The sequence below is a fragment of the Coturnix japonica genome, chromosome 4 (assembly GCF_054131305.1).
Source record: "Coturnix japonica strain WE chromosome 4, WE-NBRP24, whole genome shotgun sequence".
In the NCBI taxonomy this organism is placed as follows: Eukaryota; Metazoa; Chordata; class Aves; order Galliformes; family Phasianidae; genus Coturnix; species Coturnix japonica.
In genome coordinates, this window is record NC_140666.1 from 85171105 (window position 1) to 85195192 (window position 24088).

General features: G+C 39.0%; 1 protein-coding gene across 15 annotated transcripts in view; it reads left to right on the forward strand.

Moving 5' to 3' along the window:
- CTBP1 (C-terminal binding protein 1) overlaps nt 1-23804 on the forward strand; it is a 199058-nt gene extending 175254 nt beyond the window's left edge. For 9 of the 15 annotated variants that reach the window (XM_085547494.1, XM_015862566.2, XM_085547497.1 and 6 more), the window contains 7 exons: nt 1001-1145; nt 5078-5284; nt 10994-11208; nt 14752-14882; nt 17025-17152; nt 19105-19222; nt 22320-23804. In XM_085547494.1, coding sequence (XP_085403620.1) covers nt 1001-1145; nt 5078-5284; nt 10994-11208; nt 14752-14882; nt 17025-17152; nt 19105-19222; nt 22320-22506 — 1131 coding nt within the window. In that variant the 3' untranslated portion in view covers nt 22507-23804. The remainder of the gene's footprint in view (nt 1-1000; nt 1146-5077; nt 5285-10993; nt 11209-14751; nt 14883-17024; nt 17153-19104; nt 19223-22319) is intronic. The other 6 variants (XM_085547496.1, XM_015862567.3, XM_085547498.1 and 3 more) reach the window with 1 other exon arrangement.
- The last annotated feature ends 284 nt before the right edge of the window (nt 23805-24088 follow it).

Consider the following 24088-nt stretch of genomic DNA (forward strand, 5'->3'; position numbering starts at 1 on the left):
TTGCAGCTCTTGTGTTCCAGTACCTCGTTGTCATGCTTTGTGTGTGAGATTGTATTTTTCTGTAGGTTTTATTTTTATTGATGTTGGTTGTTGGCTCTGATATTACCTTACCCTACAAAATGCTCACATGAGCAGAAGTAGCTCAGCTGAGAGAGTCTTTACAAGTAGAATTTGAGAACTGCTGCACAGTGCTTGCTAACTTCCTTCACACCCCTTTCTATTAACCTTTCTTGAGTAGGTTAGAGGTATATTCACATCATTTGAGAGAGATTAAAATCTTGATGGTCCTGTCAGCTTATTTTTGCTTTTACTTTTGTCAGGTTTTACTTCTGCAATGTTTTTGCCTTGGTACTCTTTCTTCATTCCTAATTTTGCTGGATAATCTCAGTTGTGGTATTTATTTCAGTGTCCCATCATCAAGAGCTTAGATAGTTGCACCATCACTAAACTAAGGACACATGCTCTGTGTATAAATGGGCTGATTTCAGTCCCTGTTGTCCAAGGGTTTTGTAATGATTACTGAATGTTTTCTATTCAGGTATAGAGAGGTTTAATAGTGCAGTGGATGCCTGTACCACTGTGTGATTGCTCTGTTATTTCATTCAAAACTGAATGTCAGCTGCCTAAACAAAAAAATGCTTATTGTTAAAATTGAGTGTCTGCTCTCATGTTTTGTTTTCAGGATGTGTGTACAAATGCAGCCCTGTATTTAGGGTCCAGTATTGCAAAATATCTCCTGTGAAATGAGCTTTCCCTCTTAAACAGAGCACAAATACTGAGCCTTTCGTAAAGCTAATCTCATTGTGCTAGAATAGGCATGTCAGAAAGGGAAAAAAACAACAACCCTGAGTAGACTTGAAGATACTTGGACAAATACTGTTTAAAATAAGAAACCTAGACTTAATCTTGTACAGTCTTTAGTACTTGAAAGATTGTATACATGATTGAGATCCTATGAAAGGAAAATATTAAGTATTTATTTCTCTTGTTTTACTTGTAGGTACTAAATGAAGCAGTGGGTGCACTGATGTATCACACTATCACTTTAACACGAGAAGACCTGGAGAAATTTAAAGCACTTCGAATAATTGTCCGAATCGGCAGTGGTTTTGATAATATTGACATCAAATCTGCTGGAGATTTAGGTATGATTATTAGAGACTTTCTTTTACATCTTACACTTGCCTCTAGAAACTTGATAGCATCTGAGTCTTTGTGTTAATATTTCCCCTACAATTTATACTAACATAGTATGTGAGCTGTATGATTTTCTCATCACTGTTTAAAAAATCATTATAGAGATATTAGCATTAGTTAATTAAGTGATAATATTAATGGCTTTGTGACAGGATGGCAGTCTGCTTGTTCAAGATAAATCCAAAGAGTACGGCTATAATTTTTTCCTCTCTTTTTCTTTTTTACTTCAGTTGTGTATTTTTAAGTACTGTCTTGTGTAATCCAATCACAAAATATAATTCCATCAGCATGGAAAACTACTACTGTTTGAATAAAAAATGTGATCATTATCAACTGTCTGGAGCTTATTTATGATACATGAGATTTAGTGCTACAGCACTCCATAATACAGAAATATCGATTTTATAGAGGAATCAGCTGTTGCTGCTTCAGAATAAATTTAGATATGGGAACTATGAAGACTGTGCTTAGTGCTTCACTGGAAGAAAGCAATAGTCTGATCTGTCCTTTGTATAAAAATGTATAACTGGAAATAAATGTCTGTGTATTTTTTTTTTGTTTATTTTCTGAGTAGATTGAAAGTAACAGATAACATAGAATGGCTCACATTTGAAAGAACCTTAAAGCCTACCCAGCCCCAACCCCCTGCCATGGTCTGGGTGCTGCCCAGGGCCCCATCCAACCCAGCAGGGGCACCTCCAGGGATGGAGCATCCACAGCTCTCTGGGTAGCAGTGCCAGAGCCCCGTAATTGTGAAGAAATTCTTCCTTATATCTAATCTAATATGTTTAAATAATAAACGGTTTCCCATTATGCTCTGGGAAGATCTCAGAATTGTTTACTTCCATGTGACAGTCCTTAGTCTTAGTAGTAGCCCAGTGATGTAGTGAGGAGCTGTAATACAGGTCTGTTTATCAGTAGATGAATATTTGTTAGTGGTACCAAAGCTGGGTGCATAAGCTGGGCCCTAAAAACCAGACACGCATGTAGGGATTGCCCTGGGGTAAAATTCTGTATTCAAAGCCAAAGACCTGGGTCTGGATCAAAGGTCTCAGACCTGTCATGAGTCTGATTTGTGTGGAGAATCCCTGATGAGTGGACTATCTGTGCTGGTTTGTTGGCTCTTGGGCAGGTCTACGTGCTGAATGGTAAGTAAAACTTACAATTTATATGCATTCACATTACTCTCCAAGCCGCAGTATTGGAGACTTGGGGAATTCTCATTCATATGCAATGCTAATAATTCAGTTCTTAGGTTGTGATTAGACTGAGTTATGCAGTTAAGATGCATCTCATTTGTGTATTCCAGTATTTACAAAATATAGTTGTCTCCTTCTAAAGCCAGTAAATGCTGGAAGACTTGCAGTGTAAAATCTCTCCTGGTAACTGGGGCAAAGTGGTTGGAGTTAGTATCTAACTCACTGCTCCTGGGACAAATCTCTTCATTTGTTGAATATGCTTCTCAAGGAATTAACGTGAGAGTTAGTTGTAAGAGGGTTTTATTCAGTCTTGAAATACAGTACAGAGTTGGACCGTAAGGTCTGACATTCTCCTGAAATTTCATAGCAACTTTTGGAGTAATTTTCAGAGAGCATAATGATGAGGTTGTTACCAGCTTTTCACTGTTGTTTTCACGTTCCCACTTCTTGAAATGCATGCAAACAGATGTTCCTCGGGTGACGTCTTTATGATCTGGTCTGTTTTGCTCCAGATTGTTAGTTGTTGACTAGAAATTAGATGCAGGTTGTAAATGTAACTACATGCAAGTGAAATGTGAATCAAGGGTAACACCTGTTGCCTACTAAGTATTTCAACATTAAACATTGATCATTGAAAACAAAGCATTGGGGAAAGGAGCATAGAAGGAATGGACAAGAGTGCGTTATCTTTTCTGATGTGCAGCATCTCTTTTCTTCAGAGCATTGTCTTTACCACACTGCCTGTATGGTTTACCAGGCCTTTTTGAAGCCAGCTGTTTTTAATGAAGGGGAAAATGGGGGGGGAAAGTGTTCCTACAATTTAGGAGTTAAACTATCATATTCTTAAAGTATTAGGGAGGAAAATATAAGGCAGGCTCAATTTCTTTGCATCTCTTCCCACATATGCAGTATAACTTCTTAAGGTCATTTTAAGGCATTATCTTTTATAATTGATGCCAGCTTTTAGGAGACATGGTTATTAAATTCATTTTGCAATCTAGAGCCTGCATTTTTTTTTGCTCCATGAAAGACCTAAACAAACACAGCTGTTTAATATGATGCGCTTAAAGAGGTTTTGTATTTTAATCATCCACTTTTCCCCTCATTCATTCTCTTTCTTTCATTTTTAAAATATGGTGAGTTTCGTACTGCCATTGATGTTAGCAGGATGCCAGCATTAATAGTGATAGTTTTATCTTTGTGTAAGTCCACAGAGCAGTGACTCAGCACACACTACAGCAGAGGAAAGAAAAGTAGTTCTGAGCTTCCTTATGTTGGCTGTAGGAAGTACTGGGCAGCAGAATGAAGGCATTTAAATGGAAAACAGACAAACATGCAAGCTTTTATATAAGATATAAGCTTATTTATTGTCAGATTATTGTCATTAGTCTTATTGAAATGAATGTTGGGTTTCCTTTCTTGCTTCACAAGACATACTGGTATTAGCTGAAGGCTCACTGAATATTTATTTATGTAAAACCCAAACAGCTTGACAGGGAAAACAGTATTAAGGTTATTTTTATTAGTATACAGAACACTTTTTTTTCTCCACCATGGAATTATGCTGGTTTTGGTCTCAGTCAGCAGAATTAAGAGAGGAGCATTAATAGGAGCTGATGATTAGAGAATGAACATGCAGTAAATAGAAAGAATGAAGACAGGTCAGAAACACTGCAAACTTTTTCAAGTAAACATTTTGCTTCACTGCTGTATATTCAGTACTGGAAGGTAAAAGCTAATAAAGAAGACCAAACCAGAATGAACTGACTTACATTCCATTACAATCAATGCCTTTTCTTTTGTTTCTTTTTAAGTAAAAATGGAGTACCTTGAGTCTTGAATGAGTTTTCCTTCCAGCACAGCCTGTGGAGTCTTTCAGCTTCTTGACGTTACAGCTTTTTCAACTATTATTAGGAAAATGCATTTTTAAATTAGCTGAAGTTTAGTGTTACCTTCGCGTTCAATGCAGAAGCAGATTTCGTATTTCAGTATTGAAATTTAAATGAGTTTTCTTTAATATGAAGGACCAAGAAATGACTTGGATTCTATGTGTGACACCTCTACAAACTCCTATGCAACAGGAAACAGATTGTTCCTCCCTGTGTTATTACAACCTATTTATGTCTTGGAAATAGTATTTCATTAAGGTTTATAAGAGTGGTTTTCATTTTAAGTTAAATATTTTTTGTAACACGTAGACAGCTTTTGGGAGGGTGTCTGCTCAGTAGCAGAAAGTTAACTCACACAATGAAGTGCAAACAGTGATCTTTAACCTCACTGACTTTGTGGTGAGAGAAAAGCATGTATTTCTTCCTGCTATTCAAAGCATGGAACCCACTGTGCACATAAAGCACTTACTAACATATTGATTTGGTTACTAAGCTACCTGACCTCTATATACTTACTTCTGTGGTTTCGGTTGTCCATTTGTTGTTTGCCTTAATGTGGAGAAACAGTAAATAGTAAAAGAAAAAAAAAAAATGAGAAGAGGAAGTTTGCTTGTACTTCTTAACTAGTTTGTCAAATGTTTGCCTGTCATTGCTGTCAGGAACATTGTATTTAGTGCAAAATAGGTATTGAAATAGCTGTAAATGTAAACGTCATACTCAGGGATTGCTGTTAAACGGGAAGAAGAAAGAAATGTTTGGCAACCTGTTATCCTTTCCACCCGTTCTTTGCAGGGATTGCAGTGTGTAACGTGCCAGCTGCCTCTGTAGAAGAAACAGCGGATTCTACCATGTGCCACATTCTGAACTTGTACAGACGAACCACCTGGCTTCACCAGGCCTTGCGGGAAGGCACGAGAGTACAAAGCGTTGAACAGATTCGGGAAGTGGCTTCTGGAGCTGCCAGGATCAGAGGGGAGACCTTGGGCATTATTGGATTAGGTACGTTTGGTGGTGATGTAGTTTAATACTCCTTTCTGTCCAAAGGAATTAAATCTTCCTTTCCAAAGATTTGAGCTATAGAGACAGCACGCTTCACTCTGTTCCATGCCAAACATTCTGTATAGTACCACTTCATTCCTGGTGTTTATATTTCTGAGATATTTTCCCCATAGACATCATAGTTTCCATCAGACAATTTTTGCAGCTGATATTCTTCGAACTCTTTGAGTTTCTGTACGTCTTTCTGCTATTGTAATGCCCACTGCCAGGCAAATTGGTTGTAAGGGGAATAGGCACCATTGTTTCCCTTCTCCAGGACAAGGATTCTGCTACCTGTACCCAGTTATCGTGTGTATTTGTTGTGCATTATCATGTCTGGGTCTATTTGTGCTTGTTTCTGTTTCTTGTGTTTGATATGTCTGGGAGGTCTTTGCTGCAGTAACTAACTGCAGAGCGGTTGCTTCTTGCATTTGATCAGGCTACGTCTGAATTTGTATTTCAGTTCAAATGAGAGGAAAAAATATATGCAAGAAAGTTTTAAATGTTTCCAGACCTAATAAAATCACCTAGTTAGATTTAGGGACATCCAGAGAGGTATTTCAGCATCTAACAGATGGACAAGCTTGCTTGAAATGAATTAATTACTGTCTGTTATAGAAGCAGAAAAGAAATGCAAGTCAGTTTTTATATAAAAATTAGTTGTGTACCTGTCTTATCAAAGACCTCACAGACACTGAATGTAATTGCCATAGTATTCATCCGCAGGGATTAATTATATGATTTTGACAACAGGGCATTATATTTAAATGACTGTTCCAGTTATACTTTGAAATATCGCAGGCCATGAGCTCTCTGGAATTTGGAAGTAGCTTCGTGTTATGTAGTATTCATTGGAAAGAGCATGCAAGGAGTCTTAATAGTTAAGGAACATCCTTTAAAATACAGCCTTTAAGATGTTGGTCGTGGAGTGTCTTTCTCAAATCTATATCCATGTGTTAATCCACCTCATTTAAGCACAGAGTGGTTATTGTCATCATGGTCACAGCACCTATACAGAAATAGCAGATAAATCACCTGTAGTGTTTTAAAAAATGGAAATGCACAATGCAGTTTTGAAACTTAAGTCTTCACTTAAACATTCTGTGTGCTTATTTGCTGGAGACATCTGTCCTGCTGGCATTGTGTTTATTGTATTGCACTGTAATTCCAGGCTGAGATAAGCAAAAAGTCTTGATGTGTTAGTGACAGTGAATTTTGAGTGCGCTGTTTCTGTTGCAAATGACTGGAAACAGCAGAGAAACAATTGGATAATCAGATTGCCAGTATCTGTGTCATGCTATGTGAAGTGCTGAGATTTGTTTGTGGTGGCAGTTGTTTATTTTAAATAAGCCTTTTGTGTGTGCTATACTAAAAGGCTGGTAACGTTTGATTGTGAAGGTACGCATCTGTTACAGTTAATAACCAGTAATTTTCTGTAGCCTTTAATTGTTTCGATTTCTTTTCCTACAACAGAATATTCACAATTTCAAGGAAAATGCTTTATAGTTAGTTTTGAATACACCCATATTGGTTTAGTGCATGTAAGTAAAGAAGCACAGCATTGTGATTCTGTCCTGTTCACATAAACTCTTACCTAGCTGTGTATTTATGAGGTGCACTACAGACACCTGATGACACACTTTTTCCCATTCCAAATATGTCTCTGGTTTTAACCTGAAATGATTTACAACCATGTACAACTGACTGCTCCCCTTAGGTTGTGTTTCTCTTCTAGTGGCCTCTTCCCACATCTGTAGTGTTGCCTCCATTTGTTTGCCTGTTAGGATGTGTCCACATCAGAAGCACTGCCAGGCTAACAGGCTAAGAACTGAGTGTAGCACCTACAAAGCAAATTCTCCTGTTACTAAGCCCTGCTTCTATCCTCTGGAGCTGTGTAGTGTTACTATTTTTGTGCTTGTTAACATCTTTTTGGGGTTATCCCTTATGCCACCAGGGCTGAGTTTCTCTGTTCTTGTCTTAAACTTGTACTATCTTCAGCAGTGAGTTGGTTAAATTATATCAATTCATGCTGCAGCAGGGAAGTCCAGTTTGTCACATCTGTTACTGGGCTGTTTCTTCTGTGCTAGATGAAACATCCTAGCTCTTGCCTATCTCTGTGCTAGGGAATGACTATGTCATTCATCCAGTCCTCCAGCTACTCACTTCCTTATCCACTAGCCCAGCCAAGTTTCATGACTCACTTGTCTTTTTCCATCACCCACTCTCTTTTCTTTGCCTCCTCTCATGCAAATTCCTGCTTTGACACTTGGTCTATCCTGCTTGATCTTATGTCTTGGTGCTCCTCCTTTAAAGTTAACCCCATCTCTCATCCTGTGCTTGTACTGAAGATAAGCAAAGACTCAATAGCTCAGTGCCTTCTTCATGTGCTTGTTGGGTACCATCCTTAGTTGTTTCCCTGTTTGGTCAGGCTCTGAGTTTCTTAGGTTAGAGCTTGTGTTTCTTTATGGCTTTTTGAAGTGCGTGATTCTGTGCACCTTTCATAAATATCACATCATTAAGCAGCTGTCTTTGGTACTTTTTAGTCTTCATTACTACCCAGTGTCCCATATTTCAAGTGATGCATCACGAAATTTACAAGCTTGGATAGTAAGACCAGTGTAGGAGGTAAAAAAAACCAAGCAAACAACAAAACAACACAGCATTTTCACTTGTTAACGAGGCAGTTTTATTTTTTTGAAAGAGTATTTGTGAGCAGCAGCATATAAGTAGTTCGGAGAGTTGGTAACTGGAACTGGTTCTGCTGTAATGATCATTTTGCAGTAGAGAACACTGTGAAATCACACTCCCTTCCCTTTGCTTCCCAGTCACAAATGCTGGTGACTAATAGCTAATGTATTTCCTCACTCAGGAAAGGTGAAATTCCTCCAGACGCATTTGTCAATGCATCGTAATCCATGTCATCACTCAGTTTGTCTTTCCTCATCTGCTCTTTTCTCCCACTGGTGTCACAAACCTGACCAGATGTTGGCCATGGCACTGCTCAATGTGTCAGACTGTGAGGTCTGAGAGCTGGCTGGTATTGCCACATGGGATATTTTGCCCCTGTAGCAGTCCTCCTAGGTCACCTGGTATATTTGTTCACCAGGAAGTAGAACAAAAGGCCCAGTCCTAGAAGTAGGCTGTGGATTAGAGATCCAGGAGGGAATAGAGGTTACCCACGTTCCCTATTATTGTGGCAAAGAAATGTTAAGTGCGAGCACCTCTTTCCATGGAAGTCTACAGGCAGGTTGTCATCATTTCCATCAAGGACATTGAAATCCACTTTATAACACCAGTTTAGGTGCACATTCACTGCCCGGGGGCTGGGTGGAGTTCATTGGCATCTCTGAGATGCCATGCTCAAATCAGGTCATTGGCACAGAGACCCAGCAAACAGGGATGATACAGGGAAGGAAGAAGGGAAGTGAGTCCAGCACGAGACCCAGACAGTTTTGGTGTGTCTGTTCACTACTTCTAATTGGGCTGAAATGATGCCTAGACTTTGCTAGAGCTTTATATAAATCTCTTAATTTCTAAAGTAGGCTCTTGTTGCTTTTTGCTTTCTTGCAATGCAGTGCATTTTGTGCATTCTTCCTGTAATGCAGATCAAGAAGTTCATTTCATATTTTGAACATCAGAGTTTACCTTCCCATGGAAGCACCTAAGTCTCATGAATATTCATAGCAGCTGTGTTTGTTTTTAAGGTAGCATTTCCCTGGAGGTGGGATGCTTTGGGCACTGTTCTGTCATTCTTTATATGCTGAGGAAGGTTTTCAGCCACTCCTTGTGCACAGGACTTTGTACAATACAAGAGAGGAGGAAAACTGTCAGATTTGTAGTTGACTGTAATTTTGAAAGGAACTGGCAAATTACAAGCACCCACCTCTGTATTCCTGTAAGGACAATGGCTGAATGAATATGAATCCTCAGTTAAGGAGGAGTTCTGTCCCATTGAACAAGAAATATAACAAGACAATGCTGGCCAGAAGTACACATGTGTGAATTATAAGTGTTCAAAAGGAAACTGCCTGTCTCAGAAGGCTTCAGCGTGTTGGCCCGGCTGCGATGAATGGAAAACACAGCTTTAAGTGGGGAAGCTGTAGTAAGAGATTCCTCTGCCATGAATCCCCCTGGGTATTAGTGCTGCGAGGAGTGTAAAGAGGAACAGATGACAGAGTGTCACATGTGGAGATGAATGGAGTTAGAGTAAAAGTGATACACTAGCTATGAAAAAGAAAATGTGTATAGTTGTGTGACTGATTTCTTTATCTCTGAACATGCCAAAATTTGAGAATCGTGGTGTTTGTGCTGGAAAATGGTTTAATTCATATTTATAAGAAACAGCTTGAAAGGCAAACAATGGCAACACACGCAAGTACTGAAATAAAAGGTTGTGAGTATTTTAAGTTGGTGTCCCCAAAGAGAAGCTGACAGCCCCCATCAGACTGACAGGCTGCTTAATATTCTGAGCACATCTGGCACTAAGCACTGCAGAATAACTGTGCTGAGGTTAAATGATCAACACACAACCTCTCTTCCTGTGTTGTCTTAAGTTTATTGAAAGAGAATCTGAAAAGCAGAGGGAAATCTCTCTGGATGTAATTGGAAAGATAAGGGATTGCCCTGTGCTAATTTGACCCTTCTTCCCAGTATGCTCAGGTGTTACAAAAGAAAACTTGTTGACTTTCTTTTTTAAATGAGACATGAGTATTATGGTGTGTCTGGTGAGTGATACTCTTGTCATGTCTTTATCTCATGTTTGTGTAACACTGATGTGAGTATGTGTGTAGTCTTCTAACCCGAAAAGAGTTTTTCTTCTCATTCTGCAAGATCTCCTTAGTTGCTGGGTATACTTTGCTCCCTTTCTCTGTGTTTCAGTGGTATTTCAAAGGGAAATGCACTCCTACCAAGGTATGCAGCATGGAGTCATGCCCAAAAAGCAGTTTCAAACACAGCTCTGAAGTAGTATGACAGTAAGGAAAGATAAACAGGGGAAAAGCTAAGGGTGGTGTAAATGCTGGCTGGTACTGTGCTCATCTTAACTAGGTGTCGTGTAATGGACTGTATTTATTTATGATTTAGATAAATGGATTGAAAAATGTTAAGTCTCAAATGACTGGGTTTTTCCAGGCATCTTAATGCTGAAAGGATGTTACTAAAAGTGAGAGGAAATGCTTGTATAGAAAGAAGATTCCATGTGCTGGGAATGGTTCAGCATCAGATTAAACAAATGATCTTTCACTGCATCCATTTTTGAGGGTTAATTTTGTAGCTTTTAATTAAAGGCAGGTGGTCCAACATGGGTAAGAATAAGTCCTTGTTGGGCTGTGTTCACAAGCAGTGATGTTTTACCACAAACAGGCGCAGCAGGCAAGCCCTTATGTGACACAGATTATGGCAGATTACATGGCATCTTCTGTCACTCCATGTCTCTGTCTGCAAGAGGTGCAGACCTGCTTTGGTTCGTGCAAGGCTATGTGAAACAACCCAGACATAATGTTACTCATCTACACCAGGAATGCAAGTGGGAGGGGTGACCCTTCCTTTTTATCTTCTTCCTCTTGCTGTACAAAATGATAGTATCTGATACAAGTGCTGGCAGTGGAAAGGAGGAGGTTACCTTACGCCAGCAGCTTCACATCTGTTCTCATCATGTTTGTCTTGTTGCAGGGCGTGTTGGGCAAGCAGTAGCACTACGTGCCAAAGCCTTTGGCTTCAGTGTGATTTTTTATGACCCATACCTCTCAGATGGCATGGAGCGTGCTCTGGGACTGCAGCGGGTGAGCACTTTGCAGGACCTGCTGTTCCACAGTGACTGTGTTACCCTGCACTGCAACTTGAATGAACACAATCATCATCTTATTAACGACTTCACCATAAAGCAGGTAATCATCTCTTTGAGTGCCCTCTGCACAGGGGCTGTTGACTTACACTGTATATATCTTCGTTATGTAAAGATACAGATTCTCATTTGAAAGGAATTTTTCACTTTTGCTGCTTTGAAATGAAATAGGTTTATAACTAATAGGAAAGTAGCTGATGCTTTACATATCATCGCTTTTCTTGTCAGTTTTCTTCAGTAACATTGCACTTTTGGAAATAGCCTGCTCTTCTACATGTTACTCAGAGCTGATTAAGTTGTGTTTACACTCTTATTCTGTGTCTTCTGGTAGCTGCCTCCTGTACCTGTACTCGCAGGTAGTTCTGCCTTTTCTTCTTGTCCCTTGGGTTTTGATCTTCAGCATCACCGAGGGATTGTGACTAAATGCCGCCCCCCAGTGTTCAGCGCTGAGGCTTGCAGGGTGCTTCATGAGTGGATCTCATTGCCAGCATTGCATTCTTTGGGAAAATCATGCTTGTTTGAATGAAAACCTCTCCCTAAAGCTTTTAGACAATATGGAAATCACTTTGGAATTTAGGCGTGTAGTAACTAATTCAGTTGTAGGCTTTTCTATTAAACATTTTGCCTCGGTGTAGGTAACAGTAGGAAATAAAACACTGAGATTTTAGATTGTAGATAGCATACAGGAAGAAATTCTGACAGTGTTGTGATTGCTTCTGTATTTTTATGTTTCTTGCACGTGCAGTATTATCTACATATTGGTTACAATGACAGGAGCATTCTTTTGCAGAAAAAATCCTGCTTCTTGTCTGAGAAATACTTTATACCTGTTGCTCGTGAGCTTCAGGTGAACCAAAACAATTAACACACTACACATCTGATGATATAATGTACATCTTGATCAGAGAGTTGTGAGATTTTGCAGATCCATCCCAGTGTAAAACCTGGGATTGGGGTTTAAAACTTAAAAATAATGGAATTCAGATTGCTAAGAGAACTGAGCTCACCCTGTTTTGGCCATTCTCCTTTGTTGTGTGTGCAGACACAACATTTTTATATGGTCAGATGTCCAGAAATTTGAACCCAAATGAAACCACACTGAGTTCAGTGGGGCTATGTAGAGACTTAGCACAGTGGGGCTATGTGGAGACTTAGCAGTGGTCACTCATACAGTGGCCTCCGAAGCTTTAACCAGTCTATCAGTCTAGGAGATTTTAAGCAGAGGTGGATAAATGGGATGAGCTCTGGAGGGTGCTCAGTGTATTAATGAGAGAAGCAAACAGAACAGCTTAACAGTGAGTGATCCATGTGAAATGAATTGCATACAATAAAACCGGGACTGGAAAGGATATTGTAGGTATTTATCTCGATATCCTTTTATTTAGGAGCAAAGTGAAAGCATTGTAAGAGTTACAAGACAATTTTTGCTTTGGGTGAAAGTTTGGATGAAGCAGTCAGTTTTGTAGCAGCTGATGGGAAGGTTACCCATATCTGAAAACCAGAAAACCTTAATACCTCTGTTCATGATTGATCGCTTACATACACCAGGTCTTCTGGATTTCAAGTGACAAGAACAGAAGAGCATTTTCAGTCTGCCAGATGCTAGAGTTGCCCTAAGAAAATTTCTAGAGCCCATTGCGTGCCTCTTTTGTTCAGTATTGGATGTTTGTGTTATAGCCAGTTTTTAAACAGTGTGGAGGCGTATGGTGAGTCCTCATGAAGTCCCACCCTGAATCGTTTAGAATCTGATGTGAGAAGGTGATTCTGCAGTTGTGTGAATACACTTGTAAAGCAGCTGTGCAGGTTTAATGTAGGTGAATGCTAACAGCTGTAAGCGGTGCTGTGGCACTCTTTCAAGCTTCCACCCCATTATATGGGGTCATCTCCAGCTGCATCCACCCTTGTAGTTCATCACGACTCACAGAATTATTCTTCATTAGAATGCGTTTATGTGTCTGTGTTCTGTTTGATTTGGGCTTGTCTTAGTACTAGCTCGAAAGTTTTGCAAATAATCTTGAAGGTAAAAAAAAAAAAAAGGTTTATTATGGACAGACAGAAGATTTTGGTAAGATTTGCTGAAAGTTTTCAAGTTCTTCAAAGGACGGATAAATGCACTGGGCTATGCTTAAACATCAAATTGTCCCTTACGTTTGCAAGAACACAGAACTAGGAAGTCTATAAGCCCTCATAAGCCCACTTGACATGGCTGTGATTGCTGCCTGGGTGAGCCCTATTGTGCTAGTTCTAATCTACTTCTCTTGCATAGTGGAGATTCAGAGACTAGAAGTGTCCCTTAATTCCACAGTAAATGGACTTTGGTTTTGCTATACGGTCCAATAAATGTAAGCCCTTCAAATGGCCTGAGGCAGGGATGATTCAAGCTAGTGAGCTGGCCAGAAAACTGTTTTCTTTCTTACAACTTTACTGCAAGCATGTGAATTGTTGAATATAAATAATAATAATAATATAAAATAATAGTAATTCTTGTAGCTGACTTTCATCCAAACCTCCTTGTTGTTCATGCATTTGGCCCTTTGAATCACTTTCTGAGAGTGGATCCATTGTTGTAAGCTTTGTTTGTTGTGTAGGCTTCGAGTAGGTGACGTGGTGTCAAAATGTTGGGTTTTTCTTCTTATGGGGAGAGATGGAGCCAGTTTAAAACGGGTTTTTTATCACTGATCTTCACCATGGTTCCTGCTCTTCTCAAGCTTCATGCTTTGAAATGCTTCTGAGATCAGAAGCTGTGTTGGAGATGACTGATAAAAGATGAAGTATTAGGGTGGCTGGAAGCAGGATGTCAGTTTTTTTCTTTTCCTTACCATCTCTCTTATTTAAACTTCCACTTTGTTTTCATGTTGTGGATGTACTGGGGTGTAAATACTCGTAGTTCTCCCCTCATAGTGTCATCTGCAATGCTAATCTGCACAATGCACAGCACAGTTTCTCTCCTAAGCACGCAGCATTCTCAACCAAATTCATTTTCATGCCTTTTAATTGAATAATGTAAGAATTCTTCAGACCTTTATCTGAAAAGCTTTAGCAGGAGGAGAAAGCTGAAGTAAGAACAGTAAATAAAACATAGGTCTACTGTGTTTTGGCAGCTAAAGGGAAATGTGTTTGAAAATCCAAAAGCATTGATTTCTTTTCTGAAAAATTCATGCAGGCTTTTATTTGTGTGAAAGTTTAAAACCACAAGGTATGAATTTGTTTAAGAATGTTCGGTAGTTTCTGTCTCATGCAATTTCACAGTGAAATGAAAAGGCATAAAATGATCTGTCAGTTTCATATGCACAGTCGTATCTTTTGATCATGTTACTGCACAATATGTGAAACAACGCCTCTGTGAAAAGACACTACTTAAAAGAAACAAAAGATTATTAAATGCTGTGAAATAGCATTTCATGTTAGAAGCATCACATTTTGTGGTACTTTCCAATGGAAAGGGAAGACAACTGTTACAGGTTAAATCAGCTGAATAGCCTTTGTTGTAATGGATGCTTCTTTTGAGTAAAAAAAAAAATAATGCCACAACGATTTTATTTCATTTATTTTTATTTCATCATTCTTGTTTTTTAACTTTCCCTAGATGAGACAAGGGGCTTTCCTGGTCAACACAGCTCGAGGTGGGTTAGTAGACGAAAAAGCACTTGCACAGGCCCTGAAGGAAGGAAGGATACGAGGGGCAGCCTTAGATGTACATGAGTCAGAACCATTCAGGTGCTTTTCCTTTTCTTTTCTTTTTATTTTGTTCACTTTCTTATTTTTAAGTCGTAGTGCATGATACGATCAACAGCAACAAGTAAATGAGTTTTCCCTTCATTTGGTAGCCTAATACTCCTTAGTAAAGCAACATGAATCTGTGCAGCACTGGACTAATGCAAAAGTAGATGGAGCTTGTGTATGTGGTCGGAAGTGGGGGAAAAAAAAAGTTCATCCAAGAGTTAATGCCTTTAGAAAAAAGAATTAAAAATCCAGTGTGTTTATTCAGTACAAATGTCAGAGACTGAAGTTTTAGTGCTGGGCATGGCTTTGTGTCATGGCTTTGAGAGGAGTGTTGCTTCATCACTGACTGAACACTGGAGGCAACTAACGTCTGAACAGTCTTTCAGAAGGCAAAGGGTTGAGATTTGGTGGGAGAAACAACTGCTTTGATGCTGCTCTGGTGGAAAAGGCATAGTTTCTGTCCATAATCCCCCTACAGGAAAGCCACAAACGTGCCAGATTACAAAAAAATTAAAGATAAGGAAGGTGGTTAGAGTTCAGATTTGGATTTGTTACCGTTTCTCTTCAGCAGTAGAGAAGTAACTCTTCTGCCATGAGCAAAGCTCTAGCATTAGCCTTAGTTTTCTGAATGCCACTGAGCATCTCCAGTGGTATAGGCCCAGGGTGGCACTGCTGTTGTGGTACCAGCACTGCTAATGAGAAACAAGCCTTGTTGTCCTGGAGTCTTGAACTTGACTTCTGAATTATGAGAAGACTGCAGTAACTTAGTGCTTGTATGTGACAAGCCTTTTCCACTTGCTCAGTCTGGGCAGGGAGAAACATTAATTTTAACAGGAACCATCCACATAGGTTTTTGAACAGGAACAGATTAAAGACTTGAGGGCATGTTGTGAAGAATGGAGAGAGGACAGACTCTCTTGTATCAGCTTGCAGGGGATACTGGAAGTTTTAAAACTGTAGTGATGGTATCCTTTTAGGTAGAATTTTAATATCTATTGAGACACAGTGCAATATCACAAATACATTTTATTTATACCCTGCATTCATTTACTTGTAAATGTAGACATTACAATGCAGTAGTGCTGGGCAAAGCTAAAATCTAAACAGCTCAAGGGACCTCCAGCTTATATATATTCTTCCCAGTTCAGATCTTGGATCTGCACAGGCAGACCTTTGCACCTATAGGAAGCCCCATTTACTGCATGGAGATACCATCTGCAGAGATTCAGTTGCAGGATTACAGCCACAATTTCCTTCAGCTTCAGTGCTGCATGTCTATCTGATCGCAGCGTGCAACTCTTTATTTGAGAGCTTTGCCAGATATTCTGTTGTTTATTAAACTGCTGATGAAATCTATAGTTCTATGAATTATTACCAACTCTGAAAGCACGTTTTTGTCTAAAATATGAGCTCTACTGGTGTTGCACTTGACTGGAGGATTATTAAAACTGAAAATAGGTAGGAGGAGCAAGCTCCCACTACTTTCAGTTTTCTTACTCTGTATTTGTGAAAGCACATTATGTAGATTCATTGCTTTCCTTGAAAATCGATCCGTCAAGTAAATTTCGTTCTTTCTGTGTAGTTTCTATGCAAAACAGGAAAGAAAAAGTAGTTTAAAATAATAGAAAAAAAAATAAATGAATCATCAAAAAGTTGGGGATGCTGATTGACAAGCTCATGTCGATAATCAATGTGCAAATAATCGTTATTTTTTAATGACTAAGTGTCAGATAGACAGTGATTCTTGAGAGAGAAAGCTTTGTTAGCTAATGTAATAAAACTGTGATGGATGGATAGAGTGGCATCCTGAATTAATCTGGGTCTTGCTTAATGCATTTCTGCATGAATACTGGAACGACAGTGGCTGTAGTTAACAATAAGTGCATTGAACGGAAGCTAATGTTGCTACTAGTGCTACTTAAGTTCTACTCTTTGAGTCTATGAGATGTGATTAATACCATGAATAGTGTATTAAATTCAGTGATGGAGTTAAAAACAAGCCCAACAAGGAATACAAATGCAATTATTTTCTGTTGTAGAATTTAGTAGAATGTATGTACAAATCCCTCTGGATCTCCCTATTCCCCCACCCCCAATTTGTTTTGTCATTTGATCTTGTTTTAAATCTTCATTTAGCTTTAGTCAGGGTCCCTTGAAGGATGCACCAAACCTGATCTGTACCCCACATGCAGCCTGGTACAGTGAACAAGCCTCAATTGAGATGCGGGAGGAAGCAGCGCGAGAGATCCGAAGGGCGATCACAGGTACTGACTCACCTTATTGTCTCCTTTACTCTGTATTTCCTTTTAACAGTCTTGAAAGATGCTGAAAAGAACCAAAGTTAGTCTTTGTTTGCTGCTTCTAATATTTGGAACATGGGAACCAGTAAATACCAAGTGAGTCTATTCTCAGCACAAGCAGATCATGTTGGATCATCATTGCAATTACAAAGAGTAGGCAAGAAGTGAAAAAGTAGTATTTTTTCCATATAACAGGAACATACTTCAGTGTGAAAAATCCCTTTTTCATTCCTATTGCTTGTAAGTACCAGCCATGTGATGGATTTGACTATAAATCATCCAGATATTGATGATATTGTAATATCATAGAATCGTTTGAGTTGGAAGGGACCCTTGAAGGCCATCTGGTCCAACTCCCCTGCAGTGAACAGGGACACCTACAACTCAGGTGCTCGGAGCCTCTTCCAGTCTGACCTTGAGTTTTGTTATATTTGTTAGTAGGTACTCCTTTTTAGATATTTCTCTTTTTAAAGCATTCCAGAGGAAGTCTGTCATTTTAAAGGGCAGTCTCTTTGTTGAATAACTACCATGTAATTGTGAACTAATTCACATAAGAAAAAAATAGTTATGTCCTGAATATGCACTGCTAATAAATAAAATGAGAAGAGTAAGCCATTTGGCTTTAGTTTGAATCCCTTGTAGCCTGAAATAAAAGGCAGGATTTTCATGCTGGAAAATGATTCATTAAGCACTAATGTTCTCTCTTTAGTAGGACTTTGCTGTTTTCCCCTTGGCAATATAGGCTGAATGCTCTGCAGACATGGAGGGTTGTCTGTGTCACCTTGAGAGTGGTTCAGTGCCAATGTGTTTCTCTGCTGTACAAAGAAGTGCTGGCAGTAGCCTGTCCTGTATCTTGTGTCTAGAGAGGCTTGATGACTCTGTTTCATTTATAGTCTGTGCAGAAAGGATTCTGTGGATGGTGATTAAAGGCACCTCTGAAACTCCTGACCCAAATTGCCCTGTATAGGCCTGTTTATCCCTGAGAGGTAACCTAAAGAATCTGGTCATCCCTTTGCTGGAATTAGTCTTTGTACTTATAGTCCCGAAGTACTCAAACACTGCACTCATCAGGTTGTTGTATAACTGTTAGATACTTCCAAAAAGCTTTGGGAAAGATTGCACAAACCAGCTACCATACCTGCTTGGAGGTTGATTGATGTGCAAATAAGCGTTAATGGGCTAAGATAGGAAAACTGAGCGGGAGTCAGCTACACAAAGATAGTTCTGTGTTAAACATTGTGCAATAGCCCAGACATATGTGCCTGAGAAGGCTGGCCTGTGTTTTCTTAAAGTGTGTGATTGTGCTATTGGTGATCTAAATCCTTGATTTATAGTAAAGCTGTCATCACTTCTGTGTTTGAACATGGTTGGGTACTAAGATCAAACTAAGACCAACATTAGGGAGGTGAGAAAGACAATGAATTGCAGAGAAACAAGTACAGGAAGTGTGGGGTGAAGCTGAATATGTGAATAACATGGGGGAATACAATGGGGAAAGGGTGTCAAGAGAGAAACTGATTGGAAAAAGCTGTGCAGTAAATGATTGCACACTACATCTGCCATTTGAAGATACATGATAAAACCCATAACAGAGCATGTAACTTGTCTTATGCTGAACTAAGACTGACTGTATTCAAGTTTTAGCTTCTTGGGAAGCATGAATCTTAGGGATTATGTATTTATTGAGACTTTGTATATAAGAGACTATTAAAGGAAAATAGTTTAAAATTATGCAGTGCTTTGGTAATGAAGTTCCTATCTAAAAATAATGGGAACAGCAAGGATCAAAAATTGAGCTAATAGTATGATATTATGTATTTTAAATACACAGAAGTTTATAGCTGTTTTTAACATAAGTAAATTGAGAGCACGTACCGTATATTTTTGAATGTTTTTCTTCCTTTCTTTCATCCCAGGTCGTATTCCAGACAGTCTGAAAAACTGTGTTAACAAAGATCATTTGACTGCAGCTACACATTGGGCCAGCATGGATCCCGGAGTTGTTCATCCAGAGCTTAATGGTGCTGCATACAGGTAAGCATGATTCAGCCGTGAAAGAAATACTTGCATAATACAGTGGTAAGTATTCCAGGATAAATGAAGGGACCTTCCTATTAATAAATGAAGTGTTTCTGATCTAGGCTTCAGCTGTGTTGTTTTTGTAGTTGTTGCATTCAAGAGAACAGTATTGTTTTGTTAGCTGCTAAAATCAGACACACGGTGCTTGTTTTCTTTTCTTACCTTTTTTTTTTCGTGTGTGGTTAATAATATCTGAACAATAGACAATCTTTTGTATGTTCCACAGAAACAATTTTGGTCACCTCTAATAAGGGCAGTGGAAGTTGGTGTCCATTTGCTGAGGGTGATACAGCAGTTGGTAACAGAAAGACTTTTGATAATGAAGTATTGTTATGTGCTTTTGTGGCCTCCAGACACAAGAGTATAAATAATTCAATAGTGAATACAGTGGAATAGCCTGTAGTGTTTATGAAAACACGCTTAAAGCAGAGTTTTGTAAATTTTGTGTTTTAAGTTATTCCTTCCGAGCATTTGAGAGATTTGATCAATGCAATCTCAATCAACTGTGAAAAGCAGTTTTTAATAATTAATAGAAGGGCCATGTTTTTCCACACTGACTATTCCTCAGTTACTTTGGTTGCTTGATGGTCTTTCTCTGTCCATTTATCCCTATTATCCCTAGTAGCTGTCCCAGCAGCAGCAATTTTTTCCTAGTAGTAAGCTTCATGCAATCTTTATTTATAAAGAAGTCTGCAATTTTATTTTTGTCATTATCTTCCAGTATGGTATTTTCTCATAAGTAGGATAGAAGTGGCTGAGAAAGCTACAAACAGCTGCCCAAAGGCAGTGCCTTGAGGGATGGGACAGTTCAGTACTGCCATTACTTTTTTAAACCTCTTTCTCCTAATCTTTCTACTCTCAGTCTTTAAACATCTTTCTTCTTGTTGTCTGTCTTCAGGACTTTCTCTTACTTTTAAGGGGTTTAAGAATTCTTTTTGTATTATCCTGTCTGAGAACCCAGCTATGCAACACTGAGAAGTGTGATATAGCTTTTAAGTCCACAGAGTTCTGGTAGTTTCTTCAGGAAGTGATGGAGAGATAACAGAGAGAAAATCATTATCCTCTGCTATAATCACCTTATCAGTAGCTGTAAGCACTTCAGAGGGAAAGAATAGCTTTGGTTTAATCAACACGCGCATATGTCAGATCACATCAAGGTGTTTAATTTTGGATAAAGTACCCACAGCTCTAAATATCTGAAGAAAGCTGGTTTTAAATGAAATATGTTCAAGCATGCAGCATTTGATTTCATTGCTTGAAATTTGGAGTACTTGGGGCATATCTGAATGCAGCTGGGGCTTAAAGGCAGGTGAACTGGGGGTAGTAACTCCAGTCGTGTCATAGCAGTTAAGCAGCAGGTTGTGAATCCAAATAAAATGCAGTTGTTTGTTCTCTCCTGAGGAATCCCAAGACCAGCAGTAGCAGGCTGCGCAGTTAGCAATGGATTTGAACTTACAAGCATTTGTGGAGATAATGATGTACAAGATAAGGACCTTATGTATTTAATGTAAACAGGATAAGCACGGAACTAAATGCTTTTTTAGGCATTGTTTCAGTCTTTTTTTGTTGTTGTTGTAGTTGTTTTCAATAAGGAAAATAATAAGTAAACTGTTACTTTACAATTGCTTTTAAATGCAAGTAGTTCTCACTTTGACAATTTAGAACAAGATGAGGTGTACAGCAAATACCTAGAGGCTCCTATTTGGAAGGCTGATAGAGTAGTCCTTGAATGTGAATGAGAGCAGTTGTTGTTTTTAGCAGTGTAAAATATGTGGAACTTGAAGCTCGAGCTTTGTGAAGAGATTGGTTTTAGTAGCAGTATTTGGCGGTGTTTAATTCCCAGCTTTATGAAAAAACTGCACTGAATGATCAGTTCCATCTTCTCTCTGCAATCCAAGATTGTCATCACATAGCGGAGTTCTGGAGTCTGTCACAGGCAGTGTAACGTTTCAGATGTGCTAATAACTGTAGCATGGTCATGTAATTGCATTAGAAGATAAGACCTGGGATAATAATTTATATGTTAAAAAATGCAAATAGCTCTTTCAGTAAACTAAAACTAGGAAGGCTATTTAATTCTGGATATATCATTTACTGGAATTTTGATAGAGGATTAAGCTCTTAAATTAATTCTAAGGAAACTCTCCAGAGAAGTGACAAGCATAGGAAGACCTTGGGAGTATATGGACAAGTGGGAACAAATTTCTCTGGCCTCCAGGTGGTGTAGTCTTTCACACCCTTGTTATCCATCCCAGGTAACAACCAGTGTTCTGTCTGTTGCATTCTTTCTTAGGATGCCCCATCATCACTGTGCTGTATCTGGTAGCCATGCTGAGCTCATCTGGCAAAGTACTGTAAAGAGCTGTTCCCACAGTAGGGTTAGAGGGAGGAGCAGTAGGGTAAGAGGGAGTGGCCTCAAGTTGCACCAGGGGAGGTTCAGGTTGGATATTAGGAAGAATTTCTTCTCAGAAGAAGTGGTGTGGCATTGGATCAGGCTGTCCGGGGAGGTGGTGGAGTCTCCATCCCTGGGCATGCTTCAGGAAAGGGTAGATGTAGTACTGAGGGATGAGGTTTAGCGGGCAGTATTGGTGGTAGGTGGATGATTGGACTAGATGATCTTAGAGGTCTTTCCCAACCTTAATGATTCTATTATTCAAGCTACAACAGTGAAGTGTCAAAATCTGTATATGAGAAAGAGAAAAATGTCTTCAAAGGTCACGCTGATGGAAAGTCATAGGGGACAGGTACGTATGTATGTGCAGGTCTAGCCTGAGTTGCTTCTTGCTGCGGTATACTTTGTGAACGATGCTTGCTATTAAATCTTAAATCGTAAAGAAAAAAAACCCCTAGCAAGTCTTACTTCTCCTTTGGGTAACATACAGCATCTTTTGACAGGATCCACATATGGTATCTTATCTTCAGCTTAACCCACTGTGTTTCTCTCCGGTCTGAAAATATAATAAACACCTCCGTACCTTTTTGAGGAGGCAAGGTGGGCTTTGCTTTCAGCCACCACTTGGTTGTAACATATGTTCTCATTTTCTTTTCTCAGCAGGTATCCCCCAGGTGTTGTAAGTGTGGCTCCCACTGGCATACCTACAGCAGTAGAAGGAATTGTCCCCAACCCTATGTCTTTATCACACGGCCTCCCTGCTGTAGCCCACCCGCCCCATGCTCCTTCTCCCGGCCAAACTGTCAAACCAGAAGCTGATAGAGACCACCCAAGCGACCAATTGTAGCCTACGAAAACAGCATTCCCAACATCAGAGATTTCAACTTCAGCGTATGGAAAAGAAAACAACAAAACAAACACAAAACCCTGGATTTTGATTAAGGCAAAACCATGAACTTAAAGGAGGAGACGATTATTGGTTTAGAAACTGGTCCAATATACAGTATAAAAGGAAAAGGTGGGAGACAAAAAGAAGATTTGGAAACATTTTTTCCTCCGTATAAATTGTAGTTTGTCCCTGTCCAGTGAACTGATTCACTGTTTCTGTGTCCTATGGGTTCTTTGTTAAGCAAGAGAAGTTAGTAGTTAATTATATCATGAATGTACTTGTCTGTGTACAGTTTTTAGAACATTAAAAAGGGTTTGTTTGCTTAGCTGTCAACAAGGAAAAAAAACGTAAGGGAGGCATTCAGCAAACCAATTTTGAGATTAAAAATCCTTTCTTTTATATTTTAAAAACATGCCCCAAAATGAGGCAGTTGGCAAACTTCTCAGGACAATGAATTTTTCCCATTTTTCTTTCTACGCCACACAGTGCATTGTTTTTTCTACCTGCTTGTCTTATTTTTTAGAATAATTTAGTAAACGAAAGAAAAACCGTTCCTTCTGATTTTGGCATGAATTCCCTTATTTCAAAATGAAGACAACCTTGCAAAGAGATTTTGAGGAAAAAAAAAAAAAAGGTTTTGTATAAATGAGCATTGTGCTTTTTGTCACCAGTTAAAGTATATATTATTGGTGGTATGCGGAAAAGGCACTAGACTACTGAAAAGTAGCAGCATTTCATTGCCTACATTGATTCCTTCCTGGTAATGTGGTAGGCTAGCAATATTTTTTGGTTAAAATCATGTTTGTGACTGTAACCATTTGTATGAATTATTTTAAAGAAATAAAAACCCCAGACAAATACCATATGTGTAAAAAATTTTTATTTCTAGTAACAGTTTATTCAACTTTTATTAGGTTTCTTAGCTGTAATTTTTAAACAGATGCTGTCAAGTATTTCATTTCTAGCTTTACTTTGCTCTCTGTTGTTTGTAATACCGTCTTGGAAGCTTGAAAAATAAAAGAGAAAAAATTTCTTTCCATGCCATTTTTCCCTTTACATTTCGTAAATGTTGATCTTCTTTCCTGTGTTTCTAATGGAGTTTGAAATTAAGATGGATTTTGATTTGTACATCGGCATCATCAGCTACAATATGGTAACAGCGTTTATGCCACCGCTGTGGGCAGAGCAGAGCAGGTACAACAGCACCACGGTAATAATAATAATAATAATAATAAACGTCTTTTGCCGAAGTCCAACATGAGAAGTGTGCATTGTTTTCTTTATTTTGTGATGCTGGAAGCCACAGCAGCAGGACGTGATGGTGGTGTTTGCTGTGTGGAAGGAGCTGGTTTCACAGGCGGTGTTTTTCAGGCAGGTTTTCAGGTGGAAACTGCCTCGGCCTTATTGCACGCCTCTTTGAGATGGCCTTTATCGCTGTGTGGTGTAAAGTGCAAATGGAGCTGCTGCACGAGGCAAGTACTGAACAGAGAGATGTGAACCTGGAAACAGACCTCGTATGATGTCTCTTATCTGTCAGTTC